The sequence below is a fragment of the Salvelinus alpinus genome, chromosome 2 (genome assembly GCF_045679555.1).
Source record: "Salvelinus alpinus chromosome 2, SLU_Salpinus.1, whole genome shotgun sequence".
NCBI lineage: Eukaryota > Metazoa > Chordata > Actinopteri > Salmoniformes > Salmonidae > Salvelinus > Salvelinus alpinus.
The window spans coordinates 13334456-13352566 of NC_092087.1; the positions used below are offsets into that span (position 1 = coordinate 13334456).

At 41.5% G+C, this 18111-nt stretch overlaps 1 protein-coding gene across 2 annotated transcripts; it reads left to right on the plus strand.

Annotated features, from left to right (window-relative positions):
* The first annotated feature begins 769 nt into the window (after nt 1-769).
* On the plus strand, nt 770-11937 carry LOC139542562 (protein ILRUN-like). 2 transcript variants are annotated; one of them, XR_011668519.1, is made up of 6 exons: nt 770-1120; nt 1808-1962; nt 2116-2313; nt 3845-4152; nt 9170-9278; nt 10157-11937. XR_011668519.1 is itself a non-coding variant. In XM_071348154.1 (5 exons), exons 1-5 carry the CDS (start codon nt 963-965, stop codon nt 10190-10192), a joined length of 855 nt encoding a protein of 284 aa, XP_071204255.1. In that variant the 5' UTR covers nt 770-962; the 3' UTR covers nt 10193-11937. The 2 variants fall into 2 exon arrangements, 1 of the variants encoding a protein (XP_071204255.1); XM_071348154.1 differs by lacking the exon at nt 9170-9278.
* Nucleotides 11938-18111: the final 6174 nt, after the last annotated feature.

Consider the following 18111-nt stretch of genomic DNA (forward strand, 5'->3'; position numbering starts at 1 on the left):
GTGATATGGACTAAGTATTACAGGATACTACATAAAGTGTGAATAAATAGGTTATTAACGTTCTGCGGATTTATGAAGGTTCTCTCATGATCCACAGGTTACTGTAGGGTGTGAGGTATTTAAATAGGTTGATGGACCTGCAAAGTTTGTGTGTGTGTGCGTCAAAACCTGAAAATTAAAGGCTGGCGAGTCATGTGTAAGGCACGTATCACCCGTAAGGTAAGTAGCTTGCATAGCTTTTTTGTATCTGTGGGATACAAAAAAGCAGGTTAACCAAGTTACTGAAATCCAAATAATATAGCTGTGCCATGGACCAGAGCTAACTATATTGAAAAATATATATAAACGCAACGTGTAAAGTGTTTCATGAGCTGAAATAAATGATCCCAGAGGAGGAGTATTTCTGTCTGAAATAAATCCCTTTTGTGGTGAAAAACTGACTGGGTTTGGCTCCCAAGTGGCTGGGGCTAAGCCCTCACATAGCTGTGCCACTGCCCAGTCATGTGAAATCCATAAATTACGGCCTAATGAATTTATTTCAATTGACTGATTTCATTCTATGAACTGTAACTCAGTAAAATCTTTGAAATTGTTGCATGTTGCGTTTATATTTTGTTTAGTATAGTAACTACAAAAAGACGGATGAATAGCATTAATTGAATGACCTAATCTGTTTTATCATTAACTAAAGAAAAGCCAATGAAAATAATAATTCGAATAGCAACAGGTGACGTAAACAAAAGTCCACACATAGAGATCCTATTAAATTAATTATTTTAATTCCTAATTCTAGTCCACACACCGTGACGAAAGGTGACGTTCGATTGCACAGACGTCCAACGTTGTCCCTCCCGCCGCCATGCGTATTACGCTTGTTGTTGTTGAACTGGTTGTTATGACTGGACAAGGCCTCGGACTAAATTAGGAGAGAACCCCTCGTCGCTGCCACGGGAGACCTGCCAATGGAGGGCATGGACATAGACCTGGACCCGGAGTTCGTTCAGAAATTCAACTGCATGGGCACCACTGACAAGGACGTCCTCATCTCAGAGTTCCAAAGACTGCTGGGGTTCCAGGTCAACCCGGCAGGATGCGCTTTCTTCCTTGACATGAGCAACTGGTGAGTTCGGGGATGTGGGGCCTAGCTTGTATAGGAGCTAGCTAGGTACATTTTGAGTAGTCCCTGAGGCTCTCTTTTTCTCTTGCATGTATAGCTTCTTGTGTCGATATTTTGCACGGACTGTCATTGCTGCTAGGACATAGCTATGTGAAACTGTAGCTAACGCGAGATACATTGTAACAGATGACCAGTGACTAACTAAGTCTAGCTACCTTTGCTAAAAACAAAAGGACGTATTGCAACATAAATATTCACCATAACTAACCTGACCAGATTTGTTAATTGTGTAACGTTAGCTAGCTAACATTAGTTGTAAGCGTGTGAACTAGTTGTGGTCTAGATATACCGCTAATGTTAAAGCTTGCGCCATGGGGCTCTAGGCGTACATTTTATATCACCTAACAAGTGTTTGTGATATGATGACGTCATTTAATCGGTAGTGAGCTAAACTAGGCTAGTGATCAAGACTTTATCACTGAACAAAATAAAACAATCCTGATAAATGACCTCGACTCATTCTTGCAAGGGAAAATCATTATCAGCAAGATATACTTTTAATTTTTCCCCCTTCTTTTAAATGTTCTTGTTCTGGAGTAGTTTCAGGAACTGGATCAGGTTTGAATAGTTGCTAATTAAACTTGGCATTGATTCACCCACTCTTCTAAATGCCTTTTGCCATTACAATAGGAATCTACAGGCAGCCATCGGTGCCTATTATGATGTTGAGAGTCCCAACATTAACACACCAGCCATGTCCTTTGTGGAGGATGTGACGATTGGTGAGGGAGAGTCTGTTCCCCCCGACACACCGTTCACAAAGACCTGGAGGATACAGAACACAGGTGGGGTTACCTTTCAGACATCTACATCATATCACCATACCTATGATTCATCAATGTAATGTCACACAAGAAGAAAAACCTTCACTGCAATGTAAGACCCGGAAACCACTGGCCTGTAAACGTGTGTAATCTCTTTGTCTTTCTCTTTCACAGGTGCAGATTCCTGGCTACCTGGGGTATGTCTGAAGTACATTGGAGGGGACCAGTTTGGCCACGTCAACATAGTGATAGTGCGCTGTCTAGAACCCCAGGAGATCTCAGACGTCAGTGTGCAGATGCGTAGCCCTGCAGCGCCCGGCATGTACCAGGGCCAATGGAGGATGTGCACACCCACAGGGCTGTTTTATGGAGGTAGGTCCAAATGGCGCAGACACACTGTTTTGTGGACAATATGTTTTATAAGGGTGTAACCAAGTCTAGAAATTATCCACACATGTTAACCTTTGCATGTTTGTGGCAGGTTAGCGTTTATCGACATGGATCTTGTTCTGGAGGCAGCTCTGCCGAGTGGTCAGTAGCTGGCACTGCCACAAAGTCATAAAATCTGATTTTATCCTTAGCCTTAACCACACTGCTAACCCTAATGCCTAACCTTTTAATTAAGACCAAAAAGTTAATGTTTCTTTTCATGAATTTTTACAATATAGCCAATTTTGACTTTGCTGCTGGCCCATCTAGCAGAAACAGCTCAGTTCTGCCTAAAGGGCAAGACTCATAACATTAAACATCAACCTGCATGTTTGTGTGCTGACTACAGGTCTTCACGGTTTCAACAGACCTGAAATTCTGAGATCCGACACGGGACCGTAGCGGGTCTGGGTCCTAAATTCTGACTTTTGTCCCAGATATTGGTGGGGTCTGATATAATTGCCACGGGTCTTGGGTATGTGCAATTAAAATGCATTTACTGACTGGACCCAATTGGACCTGTCCTAATTTTGTGTTTGTGTGATGAGAACTGGGAGCATGTTATCTGTGTCAGCCAATTGCAACTCAATAATACGTACAGCTTATGTCCAGCTGAAACTGGTTCCGGCTGCTTCCCTCGCATGCACCTGCTGCTGAGGAGAGAGCGAGAGAAGGGGCGAGTAAAAATAACCTTGGCCTAGGCTACAGTTGATTGCTAAGATGAAGTCCTTTTTCATTGAAGTAAAACGAAAGTTAGAGGAGAAAGAGTAGAGAGAAAAGAAGCCGACAAGGGGAATGTCCTCGGGGACAAATTTTTATATTGTAGTGGACAACGATAAGGACGCTGGCGTGGCCAAATGGACTGTGTGCATCTCGCTATTTAAGTTTGATGCAATTTTCGACCTTTTATTTATTTTGTATTTATCAATTGTTTAGTCATTATTGTTATTGTAAATCATTATTATTATTGTAGGCCTATTTAATCCTCTTAATCAGTTCTTTAAATAACCTATGCAAAAAGTGTTTTGTTTCATTTTGTTGATACATTTTCGTTGGCTAAATTAAGATCTAACAGTCTTTAATTTTGTCCTCCCTATTTAGTTCAAGGTTAAAAGTAGGCCTGTTAAAAGTAGGCCTAAAAAGTAGGCCCAAGGTAAAAAGTAGGCCTAAAATAAATAGCATTAGCGTATTGATGTCATTTCCTGGATTGGACTACGGTAGGCAATTGACTTTTGTTTGTCATTAATTTCATCCGTCTATATAATAACCTGTTTTGTATTTCCCCTATAAACAATGACTTGACTTACTTTTGATATTACCCTAATAAAGTTAAGCAACTGTTTATTACTATTATTATTTATTGATTACTGAGCATTTTGGGTATTTAACTCCTATCACTACCACCAATGCTGTCTCCTGGACAGAACAAGTCACCCTTAATGCCTGGTGTGTGTCACTCTCTCTGTCCACACAGACGTCATCTGGGTGATCCTCAGCGTGGAGGTGGGTGGCCTTTTGGGCGTGACACAGCAGCTTTCCTGCTTCGAGACGGAGTTCAACACCCAGCCGCACCGCAACGTAGAGGGAGACTTCAACCCTTTTGCCTCGCCACAGAAGAGCAAACACGACGCCGGAGACGACAACAACTTCAAAGAGCCTGGAGGAGCCTGGGAGGGCAGGCAGGACGCCATCCAGCAAGATGAAAACGGACTGTCTCACAATGCTGTAAATAGAGCATCGAATGGGCTACAAAACAATCTATCAGTAGTGACTTACAGTCAGGTATGTATGAATGAATAAATGAACCAAAGTTAGCTTGCCTCGAAATAAGCTGATGTCCACTCCTCACTGTTGTTTGCTTAAACATCGGGATACTTGTGGGAGCACAAGTTCAATTTCTGTGCCACGTTTGGATGTGTGTAAAAAGTGCTCTATACATGGCTGGCTTTGAAACTTCTGATTCAAAATAAAAAAATTGTTGTCACAAAAGAGTACAGTGTTAGAGGTTTTCCAGACGTTGCCACTACTGTACAGTTACAGTATGTGTGGAAAAATCACAATAGATCTCTGCTCTGAATTGTGGCACAGATAAATTCTTCTCCATCAGTATTGTTAATCAGTAATCTATGAAAATCATTGTTGTGATTTAGACACTGGTTAAATGTTACACATTTTTCCAGTGTTTACTGCACCCTCACCTGGCTCAAAAGTAAGTCTACCTGTCACCTTAGTGACCAGACACAACAGACAGACCTTCTAAAAATTCCACCATTCTCCTATGCAAAACAATAGTAGTAGAGGAAAATGTAACACCATGCTCCATCGTACCACATTATGCAGATGTAGAAAACACACGTAAGCTCTTTGGTATTCTATGCATCTGTGCAGTTCCTCTAAGGCAGGCGTTTCCAAACTTTTTCACTCAGACCCCACCCTTCCAGCATTGGGGAAGATCCCTGTGAGGGCCGCACTTAAAATTGGTTATATTTCCCCACCATAAAAATTACTCTCTCCATCGCTTTCGGATTTTTTGCTGCTCCCTGACTGTTAACGAGCTGGACAGAGTGAAGAGACTGTAAATGTAGCTCCGTTATCATTTCTACTCAGTTTCATCTATATTTTTTTGTACTTTTACCCATTTTTCTTCCCAATTGGTAGTTAGTCTTGTCCCATCACTGCAACTCCCCTACGGACTCGGGAGAGGCGAAGGTCAAGAGTCCTCCGAAACAGGACCCTGCCAAGCCACACTGCTTCTTGACACTCTGCTTGCTTAACCCGGAAGCCAGCCTCACCAATTTGTCGGAGGAAATACCATCCAGCTGGCGACTGAAGTCAGTTTGCAGGCTAGAGCGCGGTGGGACAAGGAAATCCTGGCCCACCAAACCCTCCCCTAACCCAGACGATGCTGGACCAATTGTACGCCGCCCGGTCACGGGCCTGCTGATACAGCCTGGGATCGAACCCGGGTCTGTAGTGACACCTCAAGCACTGCGATGCAGTGCCTTAGACCACTGCGCCACTCGGGAGGCCTAGTTTTAGTAATTTCAGTGTTGATTGAGATTGTGTGGCCTACCCCCAGAAAATGTGCTATTTTGTTTGCTCAAACCACCGAATTGAATGGGTTCATGGGCCGTATGTTTGACACCCCTGCTCTAAAGGTAGACTCTACGGGTTTCCCAGACCCATATTAAGCTTAATCCTGGACTAAAAAGCATTCTCAACTGAGATTCGCCATTGAAAGCACCTTGTAGTCCTAATCTGTTTCTGGGAAACTGGTCCTACGTGTCAGTTGGGGGTTTTCACTGAGCAATAACATCCACCATCTGCCCAGTTTATTCCCCTTTTATTAATTTACCTGTTTATGCGATAATAACCCTTTGTCAGTTCACAACCATATATACCTGTGCAATAGCCCTCTGAGCTGTGTGTGCCTGCTCTAAATCACCTCCTACTTCTGTCATAGCAATCCATTTTATTCCAGCCTTGTCAACTTACTGTCTATCTTTCTGAAAAATACAGCTGTGCTGTATGTAGGGGCCTGCCCCGTTCAGAATGGTGCTGTAACCTTACCGGCCTGTTACACCGGACGCGTAACTTTTGCTGAGTGAGATGTTCCTATTCATTTAGATTAAACCTGTGTGTAAGCACGCCGTCTCTGCGAGAGTCATGTACTGTTCAGCGTAGAATTGCGCTATGGCTCTATTTTCAAGATTGACAGGTAGCTCACACCCGAGAACAATAGGATATATAAAATATAGTTGTATTCGTCAAATGCACCGAATACAACTGGTGTAGACTACTGTGAAATGCTTGCTTACGAGCCCTTCCCAACGATGCCGAGTTAAAAAATATAAAAGTAACATGAGGAATAAAATGGAGCTATATACAGGGGAGTAGCAGTACCAGATCAATGTGCAGGGGTACGAGGTATTTGAGATAGAAATGTACAGGAAGGCAAGGTGAAGTGACTAGGAATCAGAATAGAAAATAATAATAATAATACGAGTAAAATAAAGAACAGTGCAGCAGCAGCAAATCATGTGTAAAAATGTGTGTATGTGTGTTTGTGTTGTGTTTGCGTATGTAGTGTGTGTGGGAGTGTCAATGTAGTGTGTGTAAGTGGTTTGTATACAGTGCATTCGGAAAGTATTCAGACCCCTTAACTCTTTCAACATGTTGTTACATTACAGACTTGTTTTAAAATTGATTAAATTGCCCTCCCCCGTCAATCTATACACAATACCACATAATGACAGAGCAAAAACTGTTTTTTAGAAATGTTTGCAAAATAAAATGTATATAACATTTACATAAGTATTCAGACCCTTTACTCAGTACTTTGTTGAAGCACCTTTGAAGGCTATTACAACCTTGAGTTTACTTGGGTACGACGCTACAAGCTTGGCAAATCTGTATTTGGGGAGTTTCTCCCATTCTTCTCTGCAGATCTTCTCAAGCTCTGTCAGGTTGGATGGGCAGCGTCGCTGCACAGCTATTTTCAGGTCTCTCCAGAGATGTTCGATCAGGTTCAAGTCCAGGCTCTGGCTGGGCCACTCAAGGACATTCAGAGACTTGTCCCGAGGCCACTCCCGTGTTGTCTTGGCTGTGAGCTTAGGGTCGTTGTCCTGTTGGAATGTGAACCTTCGCTCCAGTCTGAGGTCCTGAGCAGGTTTTCACCAAGGATCTCTCTGTACATTGCTCCGTTCATCTTTCCCTCAATCCTGACTAGTCTCCCCCCTGCTGTTGAAAAACATCCTTACAGCATGAGGCTGCCACCACCATGCTTCATCATAGGTATGGTGCCAGGTTTTCTTCAGACATGACGCTTGGCATTCAGGCCAAATCTTGGTTTCATCAGACCAGAGAATCTTGTTTCTCATGGTCTGAGAGTCCTTTAGGTGCCTTTTGGCAAACTCCAAGCAGGCTGTCGTGTGCCTTTTACTGAGAAGTGGCTTCCGTCTGGCCACTACCATAAAGGCCTGAATGGTGGAGTGCTGCACAGATGGTTGTCCTTCTGGAAGGTTCTCCCATCTCCACAGAGGAACTCTGGAGCTCTGTCAGAGTGACCATCCAGTTCTTGGTTACCTCCCTGACCAAGGCCCTTCTACCCCGATGGCTCAGTTTGACCGGGCAGTCAGCTCTAGGAAGATTATTGGTGGTTCCAAACTTTTTTCATTTATGAATGATTGAGGCTACTGTTCTTGGGGACCTTCAATGCTGCAGAAATGTTGTTACCCATCCCCAGATCTGTACCGACACAATCCTGTCTCGGAGCTCTACGGACAATTCCTTTGACCTCACTCTGACATGCACTTTCAACTGTGGGACCTTTATATAGACAGGTTTGTGCCTTTTCCAAATCAGGTTGAGTCAATTGAATTTACCACAGGTGGACTTCAGTCAAGTTGTAAAAACATCTCAAGGATGATCAATGGGCCTCCCGAGTGGCGCACAGTCTAAAGCACTGCATCGCAGTGCTAGAGGCGTCACTACAGACCCGGGTTCGATCCCGGGCTGTTTCTCAGCCAGCCGGGCGGGATATTCATCAGGTGACACACAATTGGCTCAGCATCGTCTGGGTTAGGGGAGGGTTTGGCCGGGTGGGTTGTCCTTGTCCCATCTCGCTCTAGCGACTCCTTGTGGCGGGCCGGGTGCATGCAAGCTGACTTCAGTCACCAGCTGTACAGTGTTTCCTCCGACAAATTGGTGCGGCTGGCTTCAGGGTTAAGCGGGCAGTGTGTCAAGAAGAAGTGCGGCTTGGCGGGGTGGTGTTTCGGAGGACGCATGGCTCTCGACCTTCGCCTCTGCCGAGTCCGTACAGGTGTTGCAGCGATGGGACAAGACTGTAACTACCAATTTGGATATCACGAAATTGGGGAGAAAAGGGATGATCAATGGAAACAGGATGTACCTGAGTTCAATTTCAAGTCTCATAGCAAAGGGTCTGAATACTTATGTAAATAAGTATTTTTTATAAAGTTGCAAAAATATCTTAAAACCTGTTTTCGTTTCGTCATTATTGTGTGTAGATTGAGGACATTTTTTAGAATCCATTTTAGAATAAGGCTGTAACGTAACAAAATGGGGAAAAGTGAAGGACTCTGAATAATTTGCGAATGCACTGTATATGCACTGTATATCTAGTGAGTGTGCGTAGGGTCAGTGAAGATATTTTGGGCACCCTTAATGGACTATTTAGCAGTCTTATGGCTTGGGGGTAGAAGCGGGCTCGGAGCTTGTTGGCCATGTCTCCGATATTGTTTGCCGGGCGGTAGCAGAGTGAACAGTCTGACTTGGGTGGGTGGAGTCTTTTGGCATTTTTTTCGGGCCATCCTCTGACACTGCCTGATATAGAGGTCCTGGATGGCAGGGAGCTCGGCCCCCAGTGAAGTACTGCGCTGTCCGCACCACCCTCAAGCGCTTTGCGGTCAAGGGCGGTGCATTTACCATATCAAGCTGTGATGCACCCAGTCAAGATGCTCTCGACGATGCAGCTGTCAAACTTTTGGAGGATCCCAGGGCCCATACCAAATCTTTTCAGCCTCCTGAGGGGAAATAGGCGCTACCGTGCCCTCTTCACAACTGTGCAGATGTGTGGACCATGTTAGGTCCTTAGTGATGTGGACACCAAGGAACTTGAAGCTCTTGACCTGCTCCACAACAGCCCTATGGATGTGGATGGGGACGTGCTCTCCCGTCTTTTAACTATAGTCCACAAATCTCCTTGGTCTTACTGGCGTTGAGGGAGAGGTTGTTGTCCTGGCACCACACTGCTAAGTCTCTGATCTCCTTCCTGTAGGCTGACTCATCGCCATCAGTCCCAGGGTCCCTAGCTTGGTGATGAGCCTGGAGGGGACTATGGTGTTGAACGCTGACCTGAAGTCTGAGTTATTTCCCCTCTTATCCAGGTGGGAGAGGGCAATGTAAAGTGCAATTGAGATAACGTCATCTGTGGATCTGTTGGAGCAGTATGCGAATTGGAGTGGGTCTATGGTGTCTGGGATGATGAACACAGTTGTTCATCGGGGGGGAGGATGTTGTAACTTTAATGGGTTACAGAGTTAATGTTTAAGTTAATTCATCGAGCTCTATCTAAAGATGTTTGTAATTGTATTAGAATTTGTGTGTTGGAGATTGAGAGAACTACATACATATTTTGTACTGGTTAGTATTGAATTAGGCTTTTGACTGCAAGTTCCAGAATGCCTTGCGACAGGAAGTAGAGAGACAACGCGCTAGTTAAGTGACAATTGACAGGTGATTATCCTGACACCTTTTGCGCTAGCAACTCATTATTCATTGTTCTGTAGAATCTAAAGTTTGTAAATGTAACATGAACAAGTATTATTACTAAAAGAAGCTTTCATATCAAACCCGACGTCCCGAGTCATTACTTTGAAGATAGTTATTCTATACGCTATGCTTACGCCAGCAAAAAGTTACACGTCCAGTGTAGCAGGTAAAATAATATACTATTTTCCCAATTCCCTAGTGTAGGTCCTATGTTAGAGAAAGTTTAGCTAGAAATGCAGTGTGTAGAACACATTTGATTGCCTGTCTCTTAGAATGGGGAATGTTCTTAGCGTTTCACCTCACTGAACTCCTATCATGCAAATAATAATAATAAAAAAATATATATTTGCCACATGCTTTGTAAACAACAAGTATAGACTAACAGTGAAATACTTTCCAACAATGCAGAGAGAAAAATAGATAAATAACAGAAAGATAATAACTCGTAGAATACATTTACATTGTGTTGACTGTGTTCTGTCTCTCCCCTCAGGGTGTTCATGGACCCTATCCGTTAGGCCAGAGTTAGACAGATGGAGACCCAGGCCAGGTGGTGCTGAACAGACCTGGGCATGCTGATGCTGACCTGCGGCAGGGGCACTGGAGAGGGGAGGGATACATATTTCATACAGACTCTAGACAACTCTCTCCCTTGGGCCCTACCCCATTCCACCAAAACACAAGCTACAGTGAGAACAAGGAGGCACCTATCCCAGTGAACACCCTACCAGCATTATCAGCACCCTCTCAAGATTGGCATGAGTGAATGCTACATAAAGAATGCTATCAATCCTAAGTTCTACTACATACATGTTTTATTATTATTTTTAGCTGTCAACACACCTCATTAGTGTAGGGTAGGCACTGCTGGTTGAGCTTAGCAAAAGGATGGATGTGTGTGAGCTTGAGCAAATGAAATGTGTGAGAAAAAGCCATCTAAAACTATTTTGCCTGTTGAGCTATTATTGTAGGATTTGAATCCATGTCTGTGTTTTCTGAATTGTGCATGTGTGCACGTGTATAGTTTCCTTTTGGATTTTACTAAACACAAAGTGGTGGATACAACTTTGGTAAAGAAGTTGTGGTGACCTATATATGTAGGCCAGGTAGGTTATGTATCTAAATAGATTAAACAAAATAATACTAATATAAAAAATTATAATTCTCCACAGGTGTTTCAGAAATTAGGATACAGGCCTGTGAATGAGTTGCCCCGTAAATAAGCCTTTGCTGTACTGTACTTACGACACAGATATGGATCATTCAGTGGTAAAGCTTGTTCTTTAGAGCCAGCAGATGGTGCTATTAACTAAACAACCAAACCAAATGGTCTCTGACACATCACGACAGACATTGAAAAATAGACTTCCCTTTCCCATCATAGGGAGAGGTATATAAATTCTGCGTTTGTGACTGCTCAAGCCATTGACAATATCAGCACCGTTTGTTTTGTTTCTGCAGTTTGCACGATGTCACTTCAGATGTTTACAAGTGGTGATTTTGATTTAGTTTCTGTATGCTGTCTGGATCTAGATATTATTGTCTGTTGTAATAGTATATATTCTCCTTGTTTTAGTTTTCTTCCAAACTTGACAACGTTGAGTCCCGTTTTGATTGTCAAATTAAGTAGAGTGGGTACATATGCTCAAAAGGACAGGTTCAACCCTGGAATTCATTAATTCCTCTGCGTCAAAGTGGAACGCTCTATTAAGAGATGTAGTCATATTAATTATTGTTTACAATTACATGGTATCAACCAAGTTAACATCATGTTATGCAATTTGTTTCCCATTTGTAATGTTATTTTAATTTATTTTATTTACCGTCAAGTTCTTCAAGCAATGAAGATTTCTTCGCTTCCAATGTTTCACAATTTCCACAAGGTTATGAGTAAATGAAAAACAAGGAAATTGATGACAGTTGTTATTCATAGACTAAAGATCTTGTAGATGCTCATACAAGAGTCTTATCTTATGGTTTCTTCTGATGGAAAGTCCCTGTTTTCTTGTGGCTGTTGTGCTTTCACACCAGACTTTCATATTTCTGTATTTGTCAAGGGCATTATGTTAGTCCTCTGTGTTCACTGTTCTGCATTTTACTCTGAAACCAGAGAGTGTTTAATTCTTAGCTTTATTGCGTTTTTTTATTTTGGTGGTGGGGGGTGCAGTTTTAAGCAAGGTGGTATTCATGAGAAGAGAAAATGTCAAATTAAAGCCTTTTTCCTATATGTATAAATGAACATTTGTATGATTAAATTAACACTGAAACAGAAAATGTGGCACCAGGTTTATTTTTTGATTGACTCAGTTTTGACTTATGTAACACACTGTTTGAAACATTGGTTAGCAGGTGACGGTAATGACTTCCTAGGAATCAGCCCCGTTTGGCAGGGAGACAACAGCAGAGTCATATGTCCTCTTTTTTTTTTTTAACTAGTTAAGAACAAATTCTTATTTTCAATGACGGCCTAGGAACAGTGGGTTAACTGCCTTGTTCAGGGGCAGAATGACAGATTTGTACTTTGTCAGCTCAGGGATTCAATCTTGCATCCTTTCGGTTACTAGTCCAACACTCTAACCACTAGGATGAGGCTGCGGTTCCCAAATGACAGAACAATGAGGTATTGGGTCCCCGAGAAAAACATTAATGTGGCATTACAAACAACTGCAAGTCTATTGGTGAGAAGTAAGCAGTAGTGGTGACAGAGGGGCTGCTTCCCACATTTATGGTTTGGCCGTTGGTTTATGGGACAGGTATGATGTTTCCTCACAGTGGGCTCTTCTATCCAGGGTTCAGTGTAGGCCATCTCACTTCTTCATCTTACTGTACACTGACTTAAGTGGTGTTATCACAATGACTAAAGTTCAGACATGCTCAAAAGCAATAAAAAAATCTAAAGGAAAATGTCCCACAGCACCCCCCAAATGAACACCTTTAACTTTCGTGAACCTTCACTTGCACTTTTGTACTACTTGCACTGACTTTGCTGATAGCTGCACCTTAAATCACATTGTATGTCATAAGAGCGGAAAATAAACTATATACAGTGCATACACATGTTAAAAAAAATAAAAAAAATAAAAACATTTTACAGTTGGCAAATGGTAGAAAAATTGACATTCATTAAACAACCCATCACTTGTTGCGGACTGACAATATGAACATTTCATCATAAGCATAATTCAAGAAATGTATAGTGCCTGAAAAGGAGAAAGAAATGTATAGTGCCTGAAAAGGAGAAAGAAATGTATAGTGCCTGAAAAGGAGAAACAACTTATTTATTCTGAAACAACCCCACTTAATGTTGGAGACAATAGAATACGTTGGATTTTTTAGGGACTAAAGTCTGTAGCCTGAAAGGACCAGACTTGAGTGTGTAGGGGGGAGGGGCTGCTGGAAAGGGGAGAAATCAATGTCCTCATTGAAATAGGTGGTGCGTTTGAGAGTATGGATCCAGTATGTCAGTGCTGTAAAGTACTTAAGTAAAAATACTTTCAAGTACAACTTAAGTAGTTTTTTGGGAGTATCTGTAATTTACTATTTAAATTTTGGACAACTTTTACCACACTACATTCCAAAAGAAAAGTATGTACTTTTTACTCCATACATTATTCCTGACACCCATAAGTACTTGTTGCATTTTTAATGCTCATCAGGACAGTAAAATGGTCCAATTCACACACTTATCAAGATAACATCCCTGGTCATGCCTACTGCTTCTGAACTGGCGGACTCACTAAACACACATGCTTAGTTTCTAAACAATGTATGAATGTTAGAGGTGTGCCCCTGGCTATCTGTAAAAATAAAATAAAATGGTGCCACCTGTTTTACTTAATATAAGGAATTTAAAATGATTACATTTACTTTTGACATATTGATATATTTATAACCAAATACTTTCAGACTGGGTGTATTTTACTGGGTGACTTTCACTTTTACTTGAGTCATTTTCTATTAAGGTACAGTTGAAGTCGGAAGTCGGAACATACACCTTATAGGCTGACCACACCGCTCGCCTCGCGTGCGCGAGCATTGCAAAATAAATTTAGAAATCTATGTCATTCAATTATTGCACCCACACTGCTCGCGAGCGTCTGCATTGCCACGGGCTAAAATAGAACTCCTTTCTATTTTTGACGCAGATCGCGCTGCAAGTCCTGCCTCTCCCATCTCCTCATTGGTTTATAGAAGCAGGTACCCACGTGCCATCTCCTCATTGGTTTTTACCCACGTGGGTGATTGAAAGACGAACTGTGTTGCCGGTCAGTGTAGTAATACTATGAAAGTTTAAATGCCAATCACCATATAAGTTCAAAGATGAAAAAGCCTGGAAGGAGGAAAGATGACTAGAAACGATTCGGTTGACCGTTTTATGTGTGGATTAATTGTCGGAGTAGAGGACCTTGTGCATATCAGGTAAAGTAACAACTCAATGTTTATATCCCAGGACAAATTAGCTAGCAACAGAAAGTTAACTAAATAGGACAAATTAGCTAGCAAGTGGAAGCTAACTAGCTAAATTGCCATAAATGTTTAATGCTTTTGGACCTGTTCCCAAATTAATGTAATTGTTTCAGAGTTTGCTTTGATATGTTAACCTGCGTGTCGTGATCGCGTTTGGTGTAGGGGGACAAAATACATTTATGCACGATGGCGCACGCGCGCAGCCGGTTTGGGTTCCATGTTAGCCAAATACATTTAAACTCAGTTTTTCACAATTCCTGACATTTAGTCCTAGTAAAAATTCCCTGTCTTAGGTCAGTTAGGATCACCACTTTATTTTAAGAATGTGAAATGTCAGAATAATAGTAGATAGAATTATTTATTTCAGCTTTTATTTCCTTCATCACATTCCCAGTGGTTCAGAAGTTTACATACACTCAATCAGTATTTGGTAGCATTGCCTTTAAATTGTTTAAAACCTCTTGAAGCTAGGGGGCAGAATTTTTATGTTTGGAAAAATAACGTTCCCATTGTAAGCTGCCTATTTCTCAGGTCCAGATGCTAGAATATGCATATAATTGACAGAGTAGGATAGAAACACTCTAAAGTTTCCAAAACTGTCAAAATATTGTCTGTGAGTATAACAGAACGGATTTTACAGGCGAAAACCTGAGAAAATCCAACCCGGGAAAGTGACTTCTATTTGGAAAAATCCCTGTTCCATTGCCTGCCTATCCTCCATTTAAAGGGATATCAACCATATTCCTTTTCCTGTGGCTTCCTCAGGGTGTGAACAGACTTTAGATATAGTTTCAAGCTTTTATTTTGAAAAATGAGCGAGATTTATCAAAACGCGTCAGTGGATACACGGATGTCCCTCCATTAGTTGATGCGCTCGACACTGTTTGCTTTCTCTCCAGTATTGAATAGTTTACAGTCCGGTTGAAATATTATTGATTATTAATGTTAAAAACAACCTGAGGATTGATTATTAAAGACGTTTGACATGTTTTTACGACCTTTACGGATACTATATGGAATTTTCGTCAAGCCTTGATGACTTGCCTAAGGCTGTGGAATACTGAACATAACGCTCCAAACAAATGGAGGTATTTTGATATAAAAAAATCTTTATCGAACAAAAGGAACATTTATTGTGTAACTGGCAGTCTCGTGAGTGCAAACATCCGAAGATCATCAAAGGTAAGCAATTAATTTTATTGCTTTTCTGGCTTTCGTGACCAATCTACATGGCTGCTAGGTGTTCTTACTGTTTTGTCTAGTGATCGATAAACTCACAAACGCTTGGATTGCTTTCCCTGTAAAGCATATTTTCAAAATCTGACATGATAGGTGGATTAACAACAAGCTAAGCTGTGTTTTGGTATATTTCACTTGTGATTTCATGAAAATAAATATTTTTAGAATTTTTTTAACATTTGGCGCTCTGCAATTCAGCGGTTGTTTACGAAAATGATCGCTCTAAAGGGATCCGTGCGTCAAGAAGTTAACTTGGGTCAAACGTTTCAGGTAACCTTCCACAAGCTACCCACAATAAGTTGGGGGAATTTTGGCCCATTCCTCCCGACAGAGCTGGTGTAACTGAGTCGGGTTTGTAGGTCTCCTTGCTCGCACACACTTTTTCAGTTCTGCCCACAAATGTTCTATGGGATTGAGGTCAGGGCTTTGTGATGGTCACTCCAATACCTTGACTTTGTTGTCCTTAAGCCATTTTGCCACAACTTTGTAAGTATGCTTGGGGTCATTGTCCATTTGGAAGATCCATTTGCGACCAAGCTTTAACTTCCTGACTGATGTCTTGAGATGTTGCTCCAATATATCCACATAATTTTCCTCCCTCATGATGCATTCTATTTTGTGAAGTGCACCAGTCCCTCCTGCAGCAAAGCACCCCCACTACATGATGCTGCCACCCCGTGCTTCACGGTTGGGATGGTGTTCTTCGGCTTGCAAGCATCCCCCTTTTTCCTCCAAACATAACGATGGTCATTATGGCCAAACAGTTCTGTTTTTATTTCATCAGACCAGAGGACAATTCTCCAAAAAGTGCGATCTTTGTCCCCATGTGCAGTTGCAAACCGTAGTCTGGCTTTTTTTATGGTGGTTTTGGAGCAGTGTCTTCTTCCTTGCTGTGCGGCCTTTCAGGTTATGTCGATATAGGACTCATTTTACTGTGGATATAGATACTTTTGTACCTGTATCCTCCAGCATCTTCACCAGGTCCTTTGCTGTTGTTCTGAGATTGATTTGCACTTTTCGCACCAAAGTACGTTCATCTGTAGGAGACAGAACACGTCTTCTTCCTGAGTGGTATGACGGCTGCGTGGTCCCATGGTGTTTATACTTGCGTACTATTGTTTGTACAGATGAACGTGGTACCTTCAGGCGTTTGGAAATTGCTCCCAAGGATGAACCAGACTTGTGGAGGTCTACAAAAAAATAATTGTCAAGCAAAAAGGCACTGAGTTTGAAGGTAGGCCTTGAAATACATCCACAGGTGCACCTCCAATTATCAATTGGGGCCGACCAATCAGCTGCTTGGGAAGAATTTCAGGAAGCCATCTCCTGAAACACACACTCAAATACAAACTACAACACAGAAACTGGGGAACGTAACATGCATCTAAAGCCATGACATCATTTTCTGGACTTTTCCATGTTGTTTAAAGGCACAGTCAACTTAACTCAACTTCTGACCCACTGGAATTGTGGTACAGTGAATTATAAGTGAAATAGTCTGTCTGTAAACAATTGTTGTAAAAATGACTTGTGTCATGCACAAAGTAGATGTCTTAACCGACTTGCCACAACTATAGTTTGTTAACAAGAAATTTGTGGAGTGGTTGAAAAACAAGTTTAATGACTCCATCCTAAGTGTAGGTAAACTTCTGACTTCAACTGTGTCTTTACTTTTACTGAAGTATGACAATTGGGTACTTTTTCCACCACTGCAGTATGTCTCTCATAGCTTGAGGTGTTTGTCTGTCACCAGCCCTGGCATCTGAACAAATAACCTCAGGAATTCCCATGTTTGGCTTCCATGTAGTGTTTAGCAATGGGATAATTGCCTGTGCGTCTTGCATAGCTGTTTTTCTTTATGCTCAATAGCAAGTTCCCATAATAGTTCCTACAAAAGTTATTGAGACAGTTAATGTTTTTATGGTGATAGGTAACGTCTTGTTTGAAATTCTGATACACACGGATTCACCCACCTAAAAGGCTAGTTTTGACCAAAACAGATTGAGGTCGAAAAAACTAAAAGAAGAAGAAACTATATTACTAAACTGCATGTGCAACAGCTAGTTTAATAAACTAAACTGTACAACTACAGTGGCAAGAAAAAGTATGTGAACCCTTTGGAAATACCTGGATTTCTGCATAGATTGGTCATAAAATTTGATCTGATCTTCATCTAGGTCACAACAATAGACAAACACAGTCTGCTTAAACCAATAACACACAAACAATTATACGTTTTCATGTCTTTATTGAACACACCGTGTAAACATTCACAGTGCAGGGGTGGAAAAAGTATGTGAACCCTTGGATTTAATAACTGGTTGACCCTCCTTTGGCAGCAATAACCTCGACCAAACATCTTTTGACTGGTACTGTATATACACTAAGTTATTAAACATTAGCATCACCTTCCTAATATTGAGTTTCAGTTTGTCATTATGGCGTATTGTGTGAAATAAAAAATGTTTTAATCAATTTTGAATTCAGGCAGTAACAACAAAATTTGGATTAAGTCAAGGGGTATGAATACTTTCTGAGGACACTTTACAATAATACAAACCATTCCAATGTATACAAAAACATTGGAATGGTCTCTGACTATATGATGGACAGGTACCATGATGTTTTTATTTAAACATTTTTTTCCCTCTTTTTCTCCCCAATTTCATGGTATCCAATTGTTAGTAGTTACTGTCTTGTCGCTACAACTCCCGTACGGGCTCGGGAGAGACGAAGGTCAAG